Source organism: Brachyhypopomus gauderio, chromosome 1, assembly GCF_052324685.1.
Source record: "Brachyhypopomus gauderio isolate BG-103 chromosome 1, BGAUD_0.2, whole genome shotgun sequence".
NCBI lineage: Eukaryota > Metazoa > Chordata > Actinopteri > Gymnotiformes > Hypopomidae > Brachyhypopomus > Brachyhypopomus gauderio.
In genome coordinates this window covers 9,415,028-9,439,742 of record NC_135211.1, presented here as the reverse complement: position 1 = coordinate 9,439,742, position 24,715 = coordinate 9,415,028, and the positions used below count along the sequence as shown (strand labels likewise).

Below are 24,715 nucleotides of genomic sequence, written 5' to 3'. Positions count from 1 at the left end.
ATCTCAGAAGGGTGTCAAAGGGTAAAGTAGGGGCCTGTCGACTTCTAACAGTAGGGCGCCAGCATGTGCATAAGTGTGTGTGTGTGTGTGTGTGTGTGAGAGAGAGAGAGAGAGAGAGAGAGAGAGAGAGAGAGAGAGAGAGAGAGAGAGAGAGAGAGAGAGAGAGAACATGGGAGAGAACTCATTGCAGTATTAATCACGTCCGCGCACCTGTCAGAGTGGCATGTGGAACTAACAGGAAGCACATTGAAGAGGGACGCCGTCCAAGCTGGAGCTACCGGCGCAGGTTCATTCACTGCTGCTCCAGCCCACGGCGACCCTGCGACCCGCTGACCCGTTGAACCCGCGGCTTCGAGGGCACGGCCGGACCTCCCGACCTCCACCTGCCGGAACCCCACCGGAACATCAGAGTTTCGTGTCCGCTACAGGAAAATTACTCACAAATCCATGACTAGAGCTTTGCGTGTTAATGCTAATAAATGCTGCGCTTGGCTACGTATGTCCGCTAAACCTACAGTCGTGAACAATACTATAATTGTAAAAGGAATCGGCCTTCAGTGAAGGAGTCAACGTTTCAAATCTGGTCCAAACTGATGTTTAGTCCTGTAAATCTCACCAATATAACTTCTGCTGCATGTCACATGGCATTCATGATACGATCAATCCATGTGCGCTACACTTTCCTCCAATTCTCTAGGCATCTCCAGTTGCGTGGGACACACACCGTATGAATTGGTCTCAATCGTTTCCTACTATAAATCCCCGTCTTCTAGGATTTGCTGAAATTTATATTGGCTGCTTCTGCAAGATAAATGTAAATCGCATTCCCTTATATTTGCTATTTATCAGAATGCAGCAGCTCACTTTCGGCGAGGGAAAATATCTCTCACCCGCATACAAACAGCCTTGCATTTAAATAGCATTTTTATTGTCCGCCATAGCCTTTCATCCGAGCGGCGGGAAAAGCGCTTCCACCTCTCTAGGGGAGCAAGGGAAGAGAGAGAGAGAGAGAGAGAGAGAGAGAGAGAGAGAGAGAGAGAGAGAGAGAGAGAGAGAGAGAGAGAGGGAGAGAGGAGAGAGAGAGAGAGAGAGAGAGAGAGAGAGAGAGAGAGAGAGAGAGAGATGTGATGGAACGTGAAAAAGCATGCCAAAATAAATAAATAAATACGCATTCAAACTTTATATTGAAAGGTAACTGGACGAAATTGGAAAGGTAAGACCGGGGGTCTTGCGAAGGCTAAACGAATAGACAATGCGCTGCTGTTTATAATTAGACACCGGTGGTTTAGTGAAGTCTGGCTCGGCCCTGCGTTTGGCCTTCAAGTCAGTCAAAACAACATTTTGATCTATTGCCTTGGCAAATTGGCAAAAAATAAAAAATAAATAAAGCAGCTGTATGACGCACTCTGTTGAGCTCTCAAGCCATTATCAGTTTTGAATTGTAGGTGAAACAGGAGAAACATAACTTTTTCATCTTTCCATCTTTTAGACTTACAAGGCCTACAAAGAGAAAGCAAGACCCCCAAATAGGAAACCCTAATGTCAAACATACAGAATTTTTCGCCCATGGGTACGACTTTGGGTAACCTAACCGCATTTCGTACCAGCTATGCCCCCCCCCCCAAAAGCCTCTTACGCGTCTTTTTCTATTATAGCCAAATATAAACAGTATCAGCTTTAATGTGCCTTCTAATTATTAAGTATCTATTCCCCTCTCGCTTTGGGAGTGTTCAGGGGGGTACAGATATGTGCTGTGCGCTCATCCGCTTTGATTCGTTGTCAGGAGAGCTTGCCAGCTGACACCGTGCCCAGTCTACAGCTTAATGCACAAGTTTTTAATAATGCGGGGGACTACACGCGTCTCTCGCGCACATTGATATTCACCAGAATAATGTCTTGTCAGAAGTCAGTGAGGGAGTCGGAAGAAAGCTAGTGCTCAAAATTGTTTGTTAGGTTCCCTTCCATTTTCTGGCAACACCAGCACTGGCTTCTTAAACGTAATTTATCCCGTATTTTAAAAGAAGGGGCTGCGCGGCTAATGGGAGTGGGGAAAACGGTTGGAGTCTCTACTCCGTTATCTCTGTCAGACAGTTGCGAAGAGTGGCTGGCAAGGGTTGGTGTTAGCGCGCAGCGGCACGCGGCGCGGCGCAGGCAGGCAGGCCCGGGGACAGGGATCAAAGAGAAGCACGGGGGAGCGCCGCTTCTTCCTCTGATCCCCCCGGTGTCGGCCCAGCCTCGCTCGCGCAGCCCCACGCGCCCATCCAACCATCCCTCCATCGCTTACAGCGGCCCTTATTCCTCTGCACACTCGCACACTTTAACCAAGTAGTTCTTATACTGCATTATCCATGTCAGTGCCAATTTTTTTCACCCAGAACTTCTATTTATTTATTTATTTTTTTTTTTTACATTTTTGTGTATTTAAAAAATTGTGTAGACTTTTTTTTAAACACACACACTGAAAGTAATATTTCCCCATTCATATTTGCTATCTTATTTGCATATTCATACTTTATTATAAATTTATGGGAATTAAGGAAATGTATTTCCATCCATCTTTGACTGATCGAAGGCCAATTAATGATTAAAAAAACACTTTTCTTTACAAGAGTACACACACGCGCGCGCGGTGCAGCTTGCGCGCATATGAATGAGAGCACCATGAACACCAGCAGCTAAGCTGTTGTTTTTTCCCTCTCCCCCAGCAGGTGTCCCCGTCATACAATACAGAGGAATTTGCTGTGCCGCCTTTGCCAAGCAACACAGCTCCCGCGAGCGGAGTTTTAAAATCCCATTTAAAGGGACTTAATGGTGAGCACTGCTGCCCTATTACCTAACTTCTACACTGAGAATCAGCGAAGAAGGGAAGTCTCCTGTATGGCTTTACCGTCTATGTTCCTAGCTGATGGAAAGTAGCTTGTGCATATCTTCACTTTCAATCGATTTTCTGCTTAGTTTTACACGACATTGAACTATTACGTCCATTGCAATGGATATTTGAAAGGTCTTGTATGGGAGAAAAACACTGTTTTGCTCATAGAATTGTTGCCTTTACTCCACATTGGCAGCAGTGTGTTCATCCATACCATCAGCCCTACCACCAACTCCATCCCTCCAGGAAACAAGCCTGCTACTACAATGAAGGAAAGAGAGAAAATGTTTTCCTTGTTATTGTTCTGAATCATGCTTTCACTTTTGAGAGCCAGACCCATCTCCCTTTCTCCCATCTAACACCTGCTGTGCTACAAAATGAAAAGGGAATCAAAAGAGAGAGAGAAAGAAATAGGACCACACCTCTGGCCCAGCCAAGCACACCCAAATGGATGTCATTCTGACATCGCACCACTCCCAGTCCAGCCCGAACTTCTAACACGCAACGACAACAACAACTGCCGGTCGTCAGACGCGGATGATTTTTCCACCGGAGCGTAATGAGAAAATGTGCGGTGTCTGGATGGGTTAGGGAAAGGGATGGTAACAGCCATCCCAGGATCAGCAGGGCTCCATTACCACCAGCCACTGGGCCACCACAGACCATTTACTGGGAATCGTTGCATTTTGGTCAATCTTTACCGGCAACCACCAGCCCATCAAAAACAGACACGAGCAGAAATGGCTCACCCGCGGGCCTATCTCCTCTGAACAGATGTTGTCCGAAGAGGCTCAGGATAACAAGGATCTTTTTTTATCATGAAGAGTGGAGATGCACAACTTCTTTTTGAATTGGATTTTTTTTTAGCTTGGGTTATAGGCTAGTGGAAGGGAGAAAGGGAGAGAGGGGGGAGAGAGACAGAGACCCACATCAGAGGACATCTCATCCAGGTCAAACACAGACTTCTACCGAGTCACAGGGATGATGCATGGTGCTTTCTCTTGCAGCAAACTGCCTTAATTGGCAAACAGGAATGCCAGGCATGTGTTAAGTTATTGTGCAGGTTGGGCCCTGCAGTTCTTCACAGGCTTAGAGCTCAGCATCAGGAGAAAGGATGCAAAGTTCAGCGGTAAGTGACTGCAGCAGATGCTCCTGTGCCCCGTATGTGTGTGTGTGTGTGTGTGTGTGTGTGTGTGTGTGTGGTAGGGCAGTCCATGAAGCAAAGCCCCGAGCCACACGTTTCGTGTGAGCACACCAGCAGGGAGAGGGAGAGTCTGAGCTGGGACTGAACTATGACTCTGCTGTCAGGAAGGACATATATCTCCAGTCCAATGAGAGCCTGATTGCTCTTCCACATGGCAGAGACAGGGAAGAGAGAGAAAGAGAGTGAGGGAGAGAGAGAGAGAAAGAGAGAGCGTGAGAGAGAGAGAGAGAGAGAGAGAGAGAGAGAGCGTGAGAGAGAGGGGAGATAGGGAGAGAGAGAGATTAACCCATTACCCTCATCACCATTTCCCATCAGTCATTCTTAATATGAGGTAGAGGAACACACACAGGAGTGTAAACTCATCCTTCAAAGTACATCAGCATTTCATTTGGTTATAGCATTATAGCATTGGTTAAAGCATTAGCCTTTGAAAAGATTAGCCTCTGATGTAATAAAACAAACGAACCAATTTGCCCCACAGTGATCTAAATGTTTTGAAATAATCTTTTTTGATTAATAGAATTTTCTCTTTGATGTGAACCATGTGGAACAGTGTTAAATCATAGAAAATACAGGTGCCATTGTGTAAAATATTACAAGTGTTTCCAGAATTATCGACAAAACAGTTTCGTAATAAAAATTATCACCATAATGAATATCAAAAATTAATTTTCACTTCCTTTTCTAGCCCAAAGGCTGATGTCTTCATCTAGTGTTTTTAAAAAGTATTTTTAAAAGGCTGTGAGAAACTTTTGCTTGGTGAGCTAGTATTAAAGAAGCATGTTACCAGGAAAAAAGCTCTCTGTGTACCATGGCATTAACACAGGTTGAGCAGGAGAGCATTAGTGCTTAAAACCTCCATGCCACGATTAACAATCACACACACACACACACACACACACACACACACACACACACACACACACACACACACACACACACACACACACACACACTGCAAGGAGCCCATGTTATCCTTCTCACACTGGAGCAATGAGAGGAAAAGCTCTTTTTTGTCATCAAATCCTTAATTCTTTCTTCTCTGGGAATAAAGAGGGGTAATACTAAGAATGTTTCCCAATCTGCTTTGAGAAATGGGGAAAAAGGAAAGAGAAAAAGAGAGATAGAGAGAAAAAGAGATAGAGAGAAAAAGCCCCAGTAAAAAACACGTGTGAGCGAGGGGGTAATTGTGGACAAATGCAGCATTGAAATTCATTTTCAACTCTTTACACACCATTTCAATCTTATTTTCTGCTTGTTAGCCACATCTTGTTGGTGAGGGTGGGCAGGACTGCCCAGTATAGATGGATAATTGTGTATAATTCACTCTTCACATGCGATTTGCATCAATATACATCATTTTTCATTGGCCAGCATTTTAGAGAGAACCCAGAGAGTCTCTAGAAACCTTTAGTAAGGCGTCCAAAGAAGATAGGATGGGAGAATCCACACACAATCCAAAAAGTGCTCCTTCTAGCATTTTCCCACACACATACAGAAAAAAGGATGACAATCATCAATACAGCAACAACCAAACATCATCTACTGTATAAATGCACTATCACACACACACACACACACACACACACACACACACACACACACACACACACACACACACACACACACACACACACACAGAGTCAAGGCAGTGCAGAAGAGACTCTCAGTCAGAGGCTAATCTAACGCTGCCTATTGGCTCCAATGGCAATTAGCACCAAAGCGCTTTCAGTAATTCTCTCCTCTGTCCATTCAGAGGAGGCTGGTGAGGAAGAAAGAGCAGAGGAGAGTACACGTGTGCTTCCACACCCACAATTAGCACATACAACACACGCAGTTCACCACAATCCCAACATTGAGATGTAATGCATCAGGCTACAGTGTTTAGTGTTTTAAGAACACGTGACTGGAACTTTCCTTTCATCCTGTTTTTAGGACGCACTTTTGTGAAACAGTGTTAGTGCTGCGGACTTTGCTGCTCATCCTATAGCTTTGTGCAACATGTGCACTGTGTGTCATGAATTAGTGATGAATTCAGATTCCACATTCAGACAGATGGGAAACCCTGACTCTGGTACTATGGCAGCAGTACTGACCTGGGGGGAGAGGCCGTTGCTGACTGCGTTCATGTGGTTGCTCGAAGCTGATGGGCTCATGAAGGTGTCCGAATAGCTGGAGAAGGTGTGGCGATTGGATGAGAGGCCGTAGGCGGAGCTACTGTCGGCCGAGAGCCCACCCTGGTGCATGGAGGAGGGTGGGAGGGGCTGGGGCCGATGCAATGTGCTACTGCCATCTACAACATAAGTGTGTATTATGTTAGAATGATCCCAACCTTACAGGAATTAAATCCATTTGAAAGAATAATCATAGAGACATAGTAGGAGATTGGCTCTCACCCTGTGAGAGGGTGGCACTAGGGTAGGTGGTCTCTGGAAGTTGATAGGTTGGTAGAGTTGGCATTCCAGTAGGAGGAAAGCCTCCAGGTAACAGGTGGTTGAATGCTGCCAGTTGATTGGCTCCTGCTTGCTTGCGCCATCTGGCTCTTCGATTGCTAAACCACACCTAGGAGTGAAAAATAAAAGAACTGACTTTGACATACCTACCCGTCATTAACATTACCATTAAACAACAACAAAATGCTCCACAATAACATTAATGCTTGGAATAAATAATCACCATTTATGTTACTATTTCTAAAATCAATATAACAGTGTAACTGTTCCTTTGGCTTTGATGTGCACACAGGATTTGCATGAGTGAGGGACAGAGATGTATCTCTGTAGGAAAATGGTACCGAAGCGATCAGCCTGTACCCTGACGTGCTTGCGAAGTTGCTGAAACTGTCATCCATATAAACAAGCCTCCATGTGAGGTTGAGGTAGGCCGCACTGTTGCCAAGCACAAATCTCTGCTGTTTATGGGCCTTGAGAGACTTTCTCAAGACTCTGGTCATATAGAGACGGTCATATGCACACACTTTTTGCTCTCTCTCTCTCTTTTACACACACACACATACACACACACACACACACACACACACACACACACTTTGCACTCTCTCTCTCTATCTCACTCTCTCTCTCTCACACACACACACACACACACACACACAAACACACAAACACACACACACACACACACACACACACACACACACACACACACACACACTTAGGCTTTCTTTTTTAACTTATGAGTACACTCATGAGAAAATGAGTTCATAGAAAAAAATTTTTATTATTAAATAAGCAAGGCACATTTGTGTACCTAACTGGTCTGCCATCACAAGCCAAATCCTCTTTCCTCCATCTCACTGTTGTCAAACTACAAAATAAGCTCCCGCAGAAGCCGAGGTGACTCCAGACGGTCTTCTTTAGCTGGGCGTAATTTACACATTGTTAAAAAAAGGCTTCTGCTTCTTCAAAACATGAATATAATTAGAGGTGGTGAAAAGGCTTGCCTGGCTCAGACGGCAGCCTGCTCCATTTCCCTAGGACAAGGCCGGGGCCCCGCGTGGGCCAAAGGTTGCGCCATGCTGATCTACGCCATGCACTGCCAATTCAGCTGCGCTTAATACACTGTCAGCGCAGTTCATCTACTGTTGTGTTTCAAACGGGCCGGTCCATTGTGAGGCCAGATGAAAGAGGGGGAGGGGGCTGGAGGTGGGGGGCGGGACAAAGGCCTCTCAATACGGCAGACCGAACACTGGCCACAAAGAGTGGGCGTCCCTTTTTAAACAGTCCTTTAAGCGTTCCACTTTCATGGTATGCACACAAGGACGCGCTCTATTCGGAGGCAACGACACTGCAGACACACTCGACAAAACACACACGCACACAGATACTCGCGCGCACACACACACACACACACCATTGGCAGCCCCCCCCCTTCACAAAGTGGTATTTATATTGTCTGTGTGCAAAACTGTCAGGCCGCTAGCAGCTAGCATCTCATTCAGAACGGCTTCAATGGATCTTTAACGTTTGATGCGACTAAAGATGACTCTTACCCATCTGTCAAGTGTTGGGTTCAAACCCCTTTTTTCTTTACTTTCAGAGAGCAACAACCCCCCACCCCCCACTTTCAGCGCTGTCCCTAAAGCTTCTGAGGGGGGCTCCTTCCCCCTGATTCAGTCCCAAGCCTTAATCCAAGTGCCTCTGCTGGGGAAAAGGGAGCGAAGGCTGCCTCACGTCTCTGAGTGGCTCCGTATGGGTTCGCTGGAGCGGGTGGCTAAGCTTGAGCTGACCTCCTGCTGGGACTGGACAAACAGTTTGCCTGGCCCCAGGGCTGGGAGGCTGGGATGCACCACTTCCTTCCCCCAACAGACCCAAAAAGGCAGCCATCCCGGCTCTTCCACCTGACCTATGACCCCAGGACCCTACTCTTGACCCCGTTAGCCTTTCATCTCCACAGCAACTGTCTTCCTCCTTCTTCATGTGAGAAGGAGAGACATCATGGTTCTGGACTGACAGGGCTCACATAATATACCTAAAAAAAATTGGTTTTCACTTTTTTCTACCCCTCCTGTTTCTTCACTCTTGAGGCATTCTCGATCCTTCTCAGAAGTACACACACTTCCTGCTTCTTGCAAATGTACATCCACTCAGAGGCAAAAGCAACCCGGAAGAGTAAGACCACACAATCTGTAACATGCACAGCACACAGCAACCCTGGTCCATAATTCTATAAAGAGATTTGAAATCCTCTTCTCTCTTGCTCAGACGGAACACGTCATCCTTGCAGGCTGCTAGTTGAGACTACGTCTCCAGATCTTGTGCCCTGGCCATGAGCATGGCGTGGACAACCCTCTCCCTTAATCATAAGAGCTGCCTGGGAAGCCAATCCGTCTAAGTGAATTTGCCATGAGCCCTTTGAATTGCGAGCGGTGTCGCCACGGTGCACGAGTTAGCCTGATTGCCAGACACCCACTACCATCAAGTTAATGCTGCCAAGCATAGAGGCCTATGTACCCATATAAGAACTCCCCTGTTTACCTGATGGTAGACGGTGGTAAGTGAGGGGCTACATCACCAGATTACTCTGTGCATGTGGATATGTCGGAGGGTGCTGGCCGGGTCCAGATCACTTCAGCCCTTGTCTCTGAGCTGGATTTGGGGCTCTGCTCTGGATCCCGATCCCAATGTCACCTTGGACGGGCCCAGACTCCCCTCCCCCACGCACACACTCTACAATCCGGACTAATTCCTCCACAGAGGCTCATCTCATCCCTACCCCCAAAGAGGCCGCATGTGGAAGGACTTCAGTGTTGCCACCTAGTTTCCCTCAGCACTCCCTGTCTACTGAGACTGGTGCCCTGATGCTTTAGGACGACACCAAGTCTGGGTGATGAGCACAACGTGGCAGGGATGTTACACTACTGTAGAGACATCATATACCAGTACAACCAGTATTAGCTCATGGAAATGAACACTCTGATACACTGTTGCAACATCTGAATCTCCACAGCAGTGCAAACTGGTGTCGATGAGCCGAGACTACACTAATCCTTGCTGTAATTTGAACAAAGAAGACAGACATGTCTTAACTACCCTTCAAGAGGAGCTAGCTTTCATTTGTTTGTGATTAAAAGTGGTTTTGCATGAACATCTGTGTCTTTGTATGTGGATGTTTGCATGTGTAAGTCTCTGTGTGCATATGTGTGTGTGTGTTTGCATGTGTGTGTCTTGGTGTTCATCACTACCAAGAGGAACATGAACCTGTCCACCTCTGTCCGCCGCAGGCGTCTTTATGGAAATTTGTGTTTGCAGCATGCTGGAGTGACAGATAAACAGGATAATATTGCACCCACACACACCGCTTTTTCTATTCCTCCTTTGACGTGCTGTTTACAGTAGTCCCGTCTGTGGGAGGAGTAGCCGTTTGGTTCAGACACTCTGCACATACATAGCACTGTCTTTTCAGTGAACCTGGTTTCACTGTAAACAGGTTTCCTGAAATCCAGGAGGGTTTTGGACCATATCTAAGCTGTGATGTTTATACTGATCCTGAGGCACTTTACGTTATGAATGAAATAGGTTAGCTTTAAACAACATACATCAATTTAAGCATTTGTAATTGGTAATTATAGAATTTAGCCAACATTCTGACTTGCTGTGTGTGAGGACACGAAATCAAACATACAGTAATAACACTGTTATTAATAATAGTAGAAATAACCTTCTATGCTCTCTCTCTCTCTCTCTCTCTCTCTCTCTCTCTCTCTTCTTCCAGCAAGTCTGACACTATGCTAATTAATGTAGCTGGGAGTGCAAATCGCAGAGAGGAGAGTAGGATTAGCCTGATAAGTATCAAAGAATACAGGGCGACTGAAAGAAAGTCATTTAAATTCTAATAATAAGAAACTGTTCGAACATTCAGACCGATGCAGTGCAACAATTTTGCTCTCCTGCAATCTACATAAATCCTGTTTATCCTTTTATAGTGCATAAGCCCAGACTCCCAGGAATGGCGCTTGCCTGTTGGGCAGGGTGGGGATTCCTGTCGCGTTGCTTTCCTGCTCGACGTGCAAGCAATCACTCCACAATTCAGCATGTTCTTTCGTTAATCTGAATATTATTGAAATACTACTACATCATTTATTTGCTGGAAATAAACCTACCGCTGGTGCTAGCACAAATGCTAAATCATTACGTCCAAAATCTCTTAAAGGGACAGTAACTCCTATGTGTATTTCGATAGATTAAGATTTTTTAGCAGACTATTAGCACTTCAAGCTAATATAATGCTGTCCTGCTAAATTTGTTTTACAGTGATATAACAACTTCTGCCCACTGCTAGGATAAAGTTGCTAGAGCAACGTGCAGATAAAGGGAGGCTAACTCTTTGCCAAGTGAGCTTTTTAAGGTTCAGTAAATGCTATGCTTATACCTTATTAGGCTCCCCTATGACTTCATAGAAAATGTTCAATGTACTGAATGAGAATCTATGTGGCAGATGCAGAGAGCAAGCTAGTTCAGTACTTCTCAAATGAGTTCTGACTATAATCAGTCAGTGGTCTGCTCAGCCTCCTAAATAGTTCAGTCTCAATAAGAGCAAAATGTGATTCATTTTCAGTGGCTAAGGGACTGATTTACACGAGTCTCTCCGCCTCCTGCTCCCAGCCTTCCTCTCCTCCACAATCTTCCTTCCAAACACCTCACATTTTTATGTTTAACAGGCTAACATTTCAAAGGAAAGGAAAGAGGAGCCCACTCTCTCCTCCTCCTCCTCTTTCTCTCTTGTGCTCTCTCTCTCTCTCTCTCTCTCTCTCTCTCTCTCTCTCTCTCTCTCTCTCTCTCTCTCTCAGGGTCAGCTTAGTTGGAGCAGGCCAGGCCAAAGCTCCGACACCATGCTCTCGTTTCAGTCTCACAGCTCCCCACCACTCCAGCCTGGAAATGATATGGATCTGAGCTAGTGAGCCTCCTGCAGAGGCAATAAAGACACCGTAGGGTGCATGGAGGAGTTCTGGGGGCATGGGAGGGTCTTGACGAAGACGGATGGGAAGAGGACCAGACCTGACACCAAAGACGATGCTCCACAGTGAGTCAGGGCCTATAGAGTTATCAGAGCAGTCACCCATGATGTGTCTCTGTGGACATGCTATATAGATATGAAGCTGCATACTGATATGTGGAACACACCAATCTTATATGTTGAGCTGAGGTACAGTTACCGACTGACCCTTTTTGACATATAAGTGATGTGCAATAAAAACATTATATGCTAAGCAATCAGTGAATCTATGTAGGAGTCACTACAGAGGTCTCAAAAACCTTAATTTGGAATATGAACTAGCATTACTGTACAGACCACCAAATACCAAACACATCTGGAGAACAAATCCAGCCATTTACATGTGGAATGACATTATTCAACAGTTGTCCACCCATATGTAAGAGGAAGTCGGTCTGGTGTTGAGAGGTGCTGCAGAATCCTTGCCCTGATGTGTTATGAGCCTGGGGCAGATGAACCAGGGGGCAGAGGCCCCTCTTCTGCCCTCTCCCTCACCCTGCTGCCCTCTTCTCCAAGCCCACAAAACTGACATCTGCAGGACGGGTCTGCACAGCTGTGGAGGAGCAGCTCACAGCCTGGCCAAAGGTCTGTCCAAAAAGCCCAGCTGGGGAGAGCCAACCACATTAAAAACACACTGGCTTTGTTTTGAGCCAGACCAGTCAGATCAATTCTGCTACAGAAATCTCCCACTGTCTCTAGCTGCGTACAGGCATGTATGAGAATATTCTCATGACGCTTAAAGGACCAATGTGTTAAGTATAAAGGTCTTGTTCAAGCCTTGGGACGTATCTGTCTTACAGCAATACCTGCACACCTCGCCAAATCCACTGATTAGACGGGCACATTTCTGCACTCATCCCTTTTGAATTTAGTCCCAAGAAGCCATCTTGGCCCCAAACACCATCCAGTAGCATGAATGAGGTCAATATGTCTCTCTGGTGATTCCTTCAGATGGTCAGCTTCACCATGGGAGTGAAACAAACCCAACAGAATAAAAGGAAAATGACACGAGCAAGGTGAAACGGTGGGAATGTCTATAAAAGGAGGGGACATCCATAAAAGGACTCACCTCAACAGTCACTTATCCCACTCTCAGGCCACCAGTTCAACAGCAATGAACTGCAACTTGTTAAAAAAGTTTGAGTTGACCTTTGAAAACTTTCAAAGTGTCCCAGAATTAGATTATGAGGAAAACGGCATTAACAAATGATATCCATGACTATAGACCATGGCGTGCGTGTGCGTGCGTGCGTGCGTGCGTGTGGGTGCGTGCACGTGCGTGCGTCTGACCTGCACACCGACCTCAGGTTTTCAAATGACATCTTTAAACTCGGTTAGCCCTCAGGATGAAATCCTGTCCCTTCAGTCCCTCATCTTGCACAGTTTTTTCTTTGTGTTGTCATCTCTCATTTGCATCAATGGCCATAAACACATACACACTACCCACAGGGTCTTGATGCTGCACCTGAAATGTTTGACTGACTTACAAATTGTAGCTGAATATTCCTTATCAAACCCACAGGAACAAAGAAACATAGTGGCTTTCCTGTAACCGCTTGGCAGTCCAGTAACAGTGTGAGAGAAGAAGTCCATAAAAACAAAAAACAGCAACCATGTAGTTGACAGTGTTGCTAATGGCATATGCTAAAGGACCTAGATTTATGCAGGATAGGGGAATGACATTCCTGCTGACAAGGCACACACAAGCATTAAAATACTGTCTGCTCTCTGTTCTTTGTCCTCCTCGTTTTCTTCCATAATTCAAAATCAAGGGGACAATTTTGTCCCCTTGAGCATTTTTATTCACAGCAGTGCATATGTAGTGTTACGCCCTGTCGCCAGCATACCAGTCACTGTTCCGTGTAACAGATGAGGCAGATAGATTCAGGGCCAACGTGCATCTGGTCCCTGTGTTCACATTTGTCTAAGAGGACATCCTAAGTGTAGAGTATTATGAAAAATAAACAGCGGATAAATCTCTTTGCATCCTCCCATGAGCTGGGGGATACAGCCATTTAGACACATATGTCTTCTTTGCTGACCACTGGGAGACAAAGAGAGACATATGTGGAATCCGTTAGCCTGCCTGTGTGTCTGGTTTGATGGGGACTGTGAGCACATAGAACAGGTCCAGTGAGGGCAGAGAGGGGAGAGAGAGAGAGAGAGAGAGAGAGAGAGAGAGAGAGAGAGAGAGAGAGAGAGAGAATTTTTGGAGGAAATAAAGAACAGCGCTCCTGACCATCCTTGCTATTAATTTATATTTTCTTTTTCAAACCCTTGATTGATTAACGTTATAGAGGGAGTCTCCCACGAGCAAAAGAAATGGATGCTATGTGGAGCGGCTTTTAAGAACTAGGAAGAGATTATGGCCGAGTGGAGAGATGAGGAACCCATCAGGAATGCATTTCGTCTCTTTCTCTGTCTGTTTGCTCGCCTCACATCCCACCAGCGGACCCTCTTACACCGAGCAGCTGCTGCTATAACTCTACTGTATTTGCCTCTCGGTGTCCCATAAAATTAGAAGGTACAAAAGCTGTCAAAAAGCATTTCAGATGCTCAGGGTGTGAAAATGTTAGGTAAAACTATCTTCCAGAGTAATGGGTGTGCCACAGAGGGTCGTCCTTCCTGGAGGTAACAGAATGGTCAAAACAGACAGTCTCTCTCAGAAACATATGTGATAGGCAGAGTCACGGGAATAAATGAGAAAGCATGTCAAAAAGAAGGTTTCATACTCAAATATGTTTGCATAGCTAAGTGCTAATGTATTTGTATAGCATTTATGCAAATACTCTGTTTTGTTATTTGGTAACAACTTGACTTTTTAAAGAAAATAAACAGGTATGTAAAATCAAATCATGTTACTCTGAACTTCGATTGAAATGTATAAAGAACAGCTGAAGTTTCAAATCTCTTAATGAATTTGCTCCCAAATTATTAGACATTGTTAGTACAAATCTACTTGCAAAGCAATTATGGCAACTGGATCTGGAGCCACACCATGAAATGCAAAATGAACTGAGTTATAATGTTACTCAATGTAACACAATGTTACCATGGTAGCATGGTAACACAATGTTACTATGAACTGAGTTACAAAAAGATAGGCACCATCACTACTGAAAATGAGAAAACAGCATCATACAACATTAATGGAACTTATGAAATCAGAAATTGAATTTATTGGCAGTATTTTCAGAGCATTAAGTTGTAACGGATGCACATATATTAACTTCTAAAGGCCTACACGACAAACAGGCCTAAATGTTTGTTAATTTCAGTAACTAACACTGTAATAAGGCTGTGAATTTGAACTCCATTGACAATTGGTGAAAATGCACCTCTATGAGGTGCTACAGGAGCCTCCGGACTAAGACCACCAGGTACCGGAACAGTTTTATTCCCACAGCTGTTAGACTCCTGAACTCTGTTTCTTGATATCAGAATAACAACGATGGACTATGTCCTAACATACACCTATAACACACGGACTTACCTGCTCTTTCATCTGTTGTATATACTGCCCACTGTTGTATATACTGTGTAAATATCTAATCTGTCCATAAGTACATACTTATATTATTTATTATACTCTATACCTTTCATATTTATAACCTGCCCATAGCCTGTACATTCATAACCTGTATATATTTATACTTAGTCACAGCACACTCAAGTTACTGTACATCTCTAACATACATATTTATATTTTTGCTAGCAATTCTGGATGGATGCAAACTGCATTTCGTTGCTTTGTACTTGCGACATGTGCATTGACAATAAAGTTGAATTCTATTCTATTCTATTCTATTCTATTCTATTCTATTCTATTGCTCTAATGGTCTTAAAAGCTGGTAATACAGGATTTGCAGATTTGTGATTCTGACTCTTACTGTCTACCGGGTCTGTTACAGAAAGTAAGAGTATGAAACTCTGATAGATAACCAGCGGAAGTTTGAATAATTACTAGCGCAGCAGCTGCACACACCTGGCGGGAGCATGTGCTCCTGGTGAACTTTTAATCAAACACCAACTCGCTCTTCACAGATGCTGTATGTGGTGTATGGAGTAAAACACACAGGGGTGTATGGAACAGCATTCTTGCTTTTGATGCAAATCCAAATGGCCACATGTATTTGTGTGTGTTTATATTTAATATCTGTATATGGTAGTGGTTATGGCTGGTCAATGGCTTGTGATTTACATCATCACCTTAACTTGACTCCTGACTATTTGCTCAGAGCACCAATCATGCAGTTAGTATCTGTATGAGCAGTCAGGCATGTGTAGCAGTTGCTGAACTGGCACAAGTGGGCTTGTGTGTGTATGTGTGTGTACGTGTGTGTGTACGTGTGTGTGTGTGTGTGTGTGTGTGTGCATGTGTGTACGTGTGTGTGTGTGTGTGTGTGTGTGCATGTGTGCGCGTGTCTGACCTGCACACGGGCCTCTGTCAGCTTGGTCCTCTGGGCGAGCTCCTCTCGGGTGTAGATGTCGGGGTAGTGTGTTCTCTCGAAGGCTTTCTCCAGCTCCTCCAGCTGCTCGGCGGTGAATGTCGTACGGCTGCGTCGCTGTTTTCTCTTCAGCGGCAGGTCTGGCTCTGACTCCACATCCGAGCCCTCGTCCGTACGGTGACCTGCCATTTAGAAAGAGACATCAGGAAAAACTTCATGCCAATGTAAGTGTTAAACACACACACACACACACACATACGCGCACACATACACACAAACACACTTGACTTGTTGGCACAAAATTTATACAAAGAAAGCAAATATTCAAATATTTTGTACAACACAGCACATGAAAGTTATCTGATCAGCAAACTCTTTATATAATCAACTCTGAGACACAAAGAATTTAGAAGGAAATTCAGGAAGTGCAAATACAGCAGTATTAATACTCTGTTATCTTCAAATAGAGCCCAGGCCTTGATTCATATGGCTCTTATTCACATGCGTGGGGCCTTCACAAGCCTAATCCCTCCACTGAGCTCTCGAAGCCTGGGGATGTCACTGGGAGGGTTGGGGTAATCTACACAGGACACCTTACCATTCTGCAGCCCTGCCATTCTCCCCATACCGGCCTGAGGCTAGCAGCTAAGAGGCACCCGCTCCAAATAAGTATGATACTGTATTACTCCTGGGCCATTGAATTCCCCACTCTTTGTGTTTGGAGCTAGGGTTCAAAACATATTACAACAAATTGTACATTGCCCCCCCCCAAGGCTCTCCCCCCCCAAACACGCTGTCAAACATGAGTGCCGACTGCAGCTGGCGGTTCGTGTGTTAGCCAGGGATGTATTTGGCTGTGCAAACCCAGGCTCCATTACAGTTCAGGCCAAGAGGAGCATTTGTGAGTAGAGATACGGTGTGTGCTTGGTTATACTACTGCTACATATTACCATGATAATTGAGTCTAAAATTGCATCATGCGGTACTTGGGAGCCACGTCTGTATACCTATTCATGGAGCCAACGAGGCTTTTGAAAGGTCCTGTCATAAAAAATAAAATAAAAAATGCACTCGCACATTTGCCTGCTGTAAACGGCAAAGTGTTGACAAACAGCAGAACACGGGCGTGTTGCTCCAGGCCCTGCAGTCTTGCATCATCCACAGGGAGTGAGAGAAAGGCAGAACGAAGGAAGAGAGGAGAGAGAATGAGGGAGGTAAAGGGAGAGAGAGAGAGAGAGAGAGAGAGAGAGAGAGAGAGATAGAGAGAGAGAGAGGCTCTAAGCATTTTCATTCCCCCGCAATGCCTCAGCTGCCATGGAGGAGGCAAATCTCCTTTGAGCCGGCGTGTGCTCCCTTCCCACTACTGCATGGCAGCTTCCAGGCTGGACCACTTCACAACAGCCTTTCTGTTTGCCCACTTCCCTCCAGCCAGATCAGCTACGGAGCCGACGACCAGCACCCCCCAGCCCCCCATCCCCCATGACCAGCACCCCCCAGCCCCCACGACCAGCACCCCCAGCCCCCTCGACCAGCACCCCCCAGCCCCCACGACCAGCACCCCCAGCCCCCCAGCCCCACAACCAGCACCCCCCAGCCCCCACGACCAGCACCCCCAGCCCCCACGACCAGCACCCCAGCCCCCCCAGCCCCCCAGCCCCACAACCAGCACCCCCCAGCCCCCACAACCAGCACCCCCAGCCCCCACGACCAGCACCCCCCAGCCCCCATGACCAGCACCCCCAGCCCCCCAGCCCCCCAGCCCCACGACTAGCACCCCCCAGCCCCCACGACCAGCACACCCCAACCCCCACAACCAGCACCCCCAGCCCCCATGACCAGCACCCCCAGTCCCCCCGGCCACCAACCGCCAGCTCCACACACACCAACTCTCAGCCCCTTGGCCATCAACCCCTCCAGGACTAGTGCAGCATCCACGGCCCCAGCAAAGAATATGACAAAGAGGGCCTATCTGGATAGTGTTGTGTGTGTGTATGTGTGTGTGTTTGTGTGTGTGAGTCCGTCCATCAGTCTGTGCAAGTATGTTTTGAACATGGCCAAAAATTCACAGTAGGAATCCAAAGGAAATAAAACAACTATTAATAAAAGAACAACTGAACTGGCTTGGTCTCAAGGCCTGCTCTGGAGTTTAATTAAACAAGGAATTAGGGGATTATATGGAGACTATCATTACAGGCCACTCGAGAAGTCTTCGCCGACCGTCTTTTTTGTCTCCCTGAGCTCAGGCTCAATGATTCTCAACGGATTACATGCAGCTGCAGGACATGAGGCCGCATTCATTAAATCAGTTATTTCCTCTTCCCATCTTTTAATAAAGATTGATTTTTTTTCTCTCACCAGCAGCTCGCTAGCAAAAATATACCCTTGAACATACGAACTTGAATATGTACATATCTGGGAATATCTTTTTGTTGGTTTTCATGAGGATGCGGCACAGCGATTTGCCACTAACACGCCATGACTGCACTTGAGACCAGTGCAGTGGTCTACACAGATCACTTTCCAAAGTCACCTCAGCCTCCTGAGGGGGAGGGGAGTGAGCTCCCACCCCACCCCCCAGTGACCTCTGTGTGATGCTACATTCTGTTAGCTCAAGTAGGCTGCACATCACAGTGTGATTTCAATCTTTTTGGAGGTGTGTAAACTCACCTGGCTCCTCTGAGTTAATGAAGGTAACTGCAGTCCCACAGTCCACTTTATTATCCTGTAGCTTTAGGACTATGGCAACATACTCACATTCAGCTATGGCTGAAAGCTACACCAGATGTGGTGTGAGTAATGCTTATGGTGTAGCTTTTGGTAGCTCTGTGAAGTTTGGAAAACACGCCCAGGATTGAAGGTCAGCACCCCCCATTCTGCCCCACCCACGACAATGACCAAAGGATTATGGTAATGAAACAGACGCTAGCAGTGATAGAGCAGAAAGAGACGAGCAATACAAGCCCCGTCTCTGTCCCAACCAGATCTTCTGATTGGGATGCTGGGCTTTTATTCTGGTCATAGTTTGTTCTGGTTGTGACAGTCTAGAGTGGATTATGGCACACGGGTAATATGGCTAAAGCCTCAGACCCAGCTAAGCTGTGAGGAGAGCACTGGTCTGAATAACTGCCCACTTTGTGGATAGACAGCTGGAGTTTGAACCTGGATTTGTACTAGACTATCCAGAATTATGTAAGGCTGATACATTGCTTCTAAATCTGTTGGTGGGAACTGGAGCACTTTGATATATAAAGTGTGTAAATAACTGTTTTGAGGAAAATTATGTTGTTATTTAGGACAATTATGTATGCTTTGTGTCTCCTCCGTCTGTTGAAAGACATATCACAATATAATAAAATGGTGAATAATTATCACCTTCAGTGAAGCCAAATCCCTATGGATCCTAAGGTCAATTTGCAAACAGTTCGTCCTGTTTTAAAACAATAAGGTACATCCTGATTAATCCTTCACATAATGACTGTTCTGTAATTCCATTTAAAGGTTCTGGGAATATTGATAAAGTCGTCAAGCTGATGCCTGCTCACTTATCAGGCAATTAAAGCCTAATTATGTTCCTTTCAGACAGTGGTACTGCCAGAAAATGTTTTCCTTCAGGGTCCAAGTGTGGTCTTTAACTAAATATTGACATTGGGCAAAATTTAATTGGGGATAAGTCAGGTGCAAAGCAGATGTTCTGTCGAGATCATGCCTCGTTAAAGACAAACCCTTATGGACCAATAAGAGGTGGTGATAGATAAACTTGTGCCAAAAACAAAGAACTGTTTTATTGAATTGAATGTCATTAATTAACAGCAGGCCATTGGCTCCCCTGTGGGAATGTTTAGGCTGCTAACAATGCATGAATCACATAAAATGAATCTGTTTCAATTAAGCAACAGTATGAGGAAATACTGCTGACAAAATGAAGGCATGTGCATGTTCTAAGGAATCTTTTCAAAGGAAATGTAATAGGAGGACTATTTTCACATTGTCTCTGTAAGTGTATCCCTTTTAATCAAGAAATATAAAAATCTTTTAAAAGTATTTCTGATTGAAGTCACCAATAATTCATAATTTTAGTGCTCAAGGGGTCTCTGGCATACAGTGTCATTTAACAGTTCCACCCAAACACAAAAGCCACACAGACACTCTACAGGACTATCAAGGTAGCACACTAAACATTTTTTGAAAATTTTTTGAACATTTTATGAACCACTCCATCATTGCTTTATGTCCATCCCCCCAGGATCCATTACTGAGAAGCAACAGCCAGACATCATCTTGGCACCTCAAAGCGTCTCCCTGTTAGCTAAAAAACATTCAGTCCTGTTTAAGTCCATTAAACCAGTCGGTTAGCCCTTTGGTTAGTGCTGTGCATATGTTCTGCCCTGACTTGCGACAGATGGGATATCCATCACACCTTGAACATGGCCCTGCTCCCTGGCCCAGCCCTCCCCATTGTCTTTTTATGCTCCTCCTCTCACACCCACTCTGTCTCTCTGGGGGCCATTCAACAGGGCCCCCCGAGTGAAGCATGAAGCAATATGGCCTCGACTGACTCCACTTTGCAGACGGCCAGTTCATAAAAAGGCCTGCCAGCAGTGCACTTGGGCTCCATGGCTGTATTTATGTACTTTTGCTCCCTTACAAAGAGAATGTGCGGGTGCCACAGCTATCGTGGGTCTAGTGCACGTTCTTGATGCGGAGCGCAATGCTGTGGTTACGTAAGTTACTAGCACATGCAAAGGACGTAGATGGGAAAGCTCTTTACATACACCAGTGTACAGCCTTGAAAAACAAAGATCGACCTCATATGCAGATGTCAAATACATTTATTTCCGAGGTCCTAATAGGGTCTAATTCACACAGCTTCTTGGAGAGTCGGGATTATTATAATATTGCAGCTACCCTGTACCAAAAAAAGGGCGTCAATGATCTCTCTGTCAAAAATAAAAAAAAGAGGGACAATTGAATAGAACATTGGAACTGGAACTAAAAGTGAGATATTTTGACATCACCCGGAATCCTCTGTATTAGTCAGGGATAAAGGATGACAAAAAGCTTCCATGACATGGTGAGAGGGAGGTAGGAACAGCCTCAACCTCATCTGCTGTGACTGCCTTTGAATCAGTATTAGCTCAAAATTACGGCAAGATTCCATGGAGCCTTTTTTTAATACCGTGACCAATGGCCTCGATATCAGCTGTACCTTGCAAACTACCCAAGACAGAGGGACAAAACCAGTCAGGGCTTTCGCACTGCAGCATTAGCTCATAATGGCTCATTTTGAAAAGCATATTAGTTCCAGCATAATTACAATCAGGCCCTCACGCTCGCTATTTTACAGCCGTTCAAAAGGACCAGCCTTGGAGGAGCGAATGACACCAGTTGAGTGTTAATGACAACAACCCCCAACCCAACCCCACAGCCCCCACCCGTTATACACCCATAGGACAAAAATAACAGCACATCTCTTCCCATCTTAATTTTTTGTTTACAAGTTTATTTTATATGTACTTTTTGTCCGAGTTGCTGTAATTACACTTTTTGTCAGTCAGAGTAAAATGGGGTAGGGGTGGGTGAAGGCCATCATTGTACAAACAGTCCCCAAACCAAAGCGCAGTTGTGCCAAACGATCTAAATGATTGTGCTAAGGATATCTCTGACATACATCTCCCTCCTGCAGCAATCTCCCTGGCTCGCAGCCTGAATATAAAAACCCATTGCTCTTTCACTGTCTGCAGGTTTGTTTGGGGGATTGAATCTCAGATACCGGTGTGCCTACGGATGAAGAGGAAGGAGGAGGAAGGTATGGGGGGATCCACTGTGGGGATGTTGCAGTGAGATCAAATAACTGACGGAAAGAATTAGCATTTTTTGTTAGATTGCTCTCAGATCCAGTTTGCCATACTTAAAGTGTTTGTGCTAAAACTCTTGAGATATTGTTTTATATTCTTCTGCAGAAAAATCCAGTTCACAAACAAGTTTACATGCTACGAGACAAAATCGAACTTTGAAAATGCGATTTTCTTTCAAAAGGAAGAACATTAGCCTCATTGCTTTCTACATCAGACATCTACAGTACAGAAAGGGACAGTTCAAATACGTCCAGACACTTTCCATGGTTGTGTACTTGACACTCCAACACAACCCCCATTGAGTTGTGCTCATTCATCCATTCAACGGCTTCACTGCTGCTCAGTTGACCAGATGCTCACACACATCAGCTCAATGGACAAATCCTGTGTTCCTCTGTGAAGGCTAGCATTCCCTATTGAGAGTAGTTTAAGTGGTACTGCCTTCAAACAAGAGACTTGGAGAAGATATATATGACTAAGATTAAATATGCTTTGGACCTGGTACTAAAGTAAAGAAATGCTTAGTTGGAAAACTAATGTTAACCTCAATGGAACAATCTCATGAAAAACAATTTTAATATTCTGCTGCCTACAAACAAGTGAAGAGTTTTCCACCGCTACCTCAGGATAGCCGCCTCAAACTACCTTTCAGTGTCATTGTCAAAACTACTCCAACCTTTATGTACCTTCAGTCCTGAAGGAAATTCTACTTTACACTTTATTCTGCATTATTGATTCAAAACTCACATCCTTATGACAAATGAGCACCTGAGAAAAATCCTGAGAAAAAAACAGGAGAGAGAAAGAGTAAAAAAGTGGGAGGGTCTATAAACTTTGGCTCCCACAACAAACAATTAGACCTTCTTTTTCTTTCAGTGAGATAGAAAAAAAAGTTTTTTTGAAGGGGGGGGGGTGCAGAGGAGAAGAGAGGGACAGAGGAAGATCGAGTAGAGGAGGCACTGGCCTTTCATGGCTCCTGTCATGTGCACGGGGGCACGGCGTCGCCGTGGGAGCACACGCCTTGCCTCCAACAGTGGTGCGAGTCCCAGGGCCTCCCGGCTCCCTGAGCCCCTCATAGATGCCGCACCTCAGGGGGCCATTAGGGCCTGAATGGGGCTGTGACAGGGCCGCAGAGCTCGGCGGGGTATCGATAAACGCTGACATATTGCCTCCGCATGCCCAAGCACCAGGGGGACAGGCATGCGTGAATATGACAGCGTGAAGGGCTCAGAGGGCGGGATTATCCTCCGTCTGCAATTTTCAAACATCCAACAGCACCTTTCTGGAGGAGAATACGTTGAGGGGTTTTTTTTTGCTTTGGAAAACAGACTTTAAAGAGTGGACATTTCTAAAACAACCGCAACTTGATTATTTTGGGCCATCTTATCCTACTTTCCACTTGGACAAAAAAACCTTCAATTTCCAGTTGAACTGTACACAATGCCTCCAACTTCAGTAAAAATGAAAACAGTTTCGTTTTTGATAGGCTGAGTCTATGCTAATTAGGGGAACTCGGGTAAAGGAACTAAAATGAAAGGGCCTGAAGAGGAGAAGCAGCTCAGGAAATCAAACGCTAACATTGCAGCTCTGACTGAAGGCCACAAGGCAGGCCGGTTTATTTCTGCCTCAAGAATGTGCAGCATGAAGTTTGCCATGGAAACAGAACGCAGTGAGAAAAGGCGCGTATGTGTAGCTCACCTGCAAGAAAGGATGAAGCGAATGTATAGTATAATATTAGGATATTTACAATTTTTTACAAACAAAAATGCACATGTTTTATATTTATTTATGTGTTTGTTTGCTTTATATTTATTTGTTATTGTTATACAAGAGTTTTGTAATAAGGAAAAATACATCATAATAGTTAAAAATGTGTTTCATTATTTGATTATGCACAACGGTGGAAGGAACTTTCCGGAGAGAAATTCGTAGCAGTTCTTTCGCATTGTCATATTACCACATTGGCGCGAGAGGTGTGTCGTGGGCCTACTCCAGCCATTCGTCGTGGCTGATGGAAAGCTCGTGAAAATGTCTGCCTTTCAGGGTTACAGTAACCCGTCCTGGTGCTTGATATTTGCATCACAGATCAGTGTTGTACATTGCAGCTTTAAAATGTAAGAGGAAAATGAAAGTATTTCAAAATGAGAGCGCGCGTTCCCCGAGGAGACGGCGACAGACGATGCATAAATAAGCGCATTAGTTAAATATGGGAGGCGAGCCCTTTTCCGTTTGAAGTTACAGGACTCGCGCAAGCTGCTTTGGCCTCTAACGCTCGCGGTCTCTAAGCACACTGCCCACCGCCTGCGCATTTTTAACTTGGTGAAAAGAAAAAACACATTTCTGATTCGCAACACTCTAGGAACATGTTTATTGTCTTGGTGGTCGCCCCCCAAAAATGGCCACTTGTTAAATGAAAATAATGAAGATTCCACTTGTGAAGGAGATCAAAAGCATAAAATGGGCGATGTTATGGCCCTAAGTAGCATGCGCTAATGGTGATTTTAAAGCACCCGAGCATGGTGTGAATGACTCTAATTCATCAGTGTTCAGACTACGCGCACGGCTCCAAACTTAATTAGTGTTGCACATTATGTGGGGCATTTTCTCCATTGTAATGAAATTAGGGAGAAATGCCTGTTGTCTTTTCCAGTGCGCCTTGGTGGTAACGAGCGAAGCGCAATAATCCGGTACAGTGTCCCCATCCGTGCCAGCTGTCAAAACTTTGACATCTTTGGCAGGCAGCGAAAATCGAAGACGACAAAGTTCTAAATGATTTACAGAACTTTGCGAGCACATTGCGATCTATGATGAATCACTTCTTTGT

The 24,715-nt window shown here is 45.1% G+C and overlaps 1 protein-coding gene across 2 annotated transcripts in view; it reads right to left on the bottom strand.

Annotated features, from left to right (window-relative positions):
- pax7a (paired box 7a) overlaps positions 1 to 24,715 on the bottom strand; it is a 50,517-nt gene that overhangs the window by 13,345 nt on the left and 12,457 nt on the right. For both annotated transcript variants that reach the window (XM_076986049.1, XM_076986129.1), the window contains exons 5-7: positions 16,019 to 16,218; positions 6,473 to 6,638; positions 6,173 to 6,369 (exon numbers count right to left, since the gene is read on the bottom strand). In XM_076986049.1, the coding sequence (XP_076842164.1) occupies positions 6,173 to 6,369; positions 6,473 to 6,638; positions 16,019 to 16,218 (563 nt within the window). The remainder of the gene's footprint in view (positions 1 to 6,172; positions 6,370 to 6,472; positions 6,639 to 16,018; positions 16,219 to 24,715) is intronic.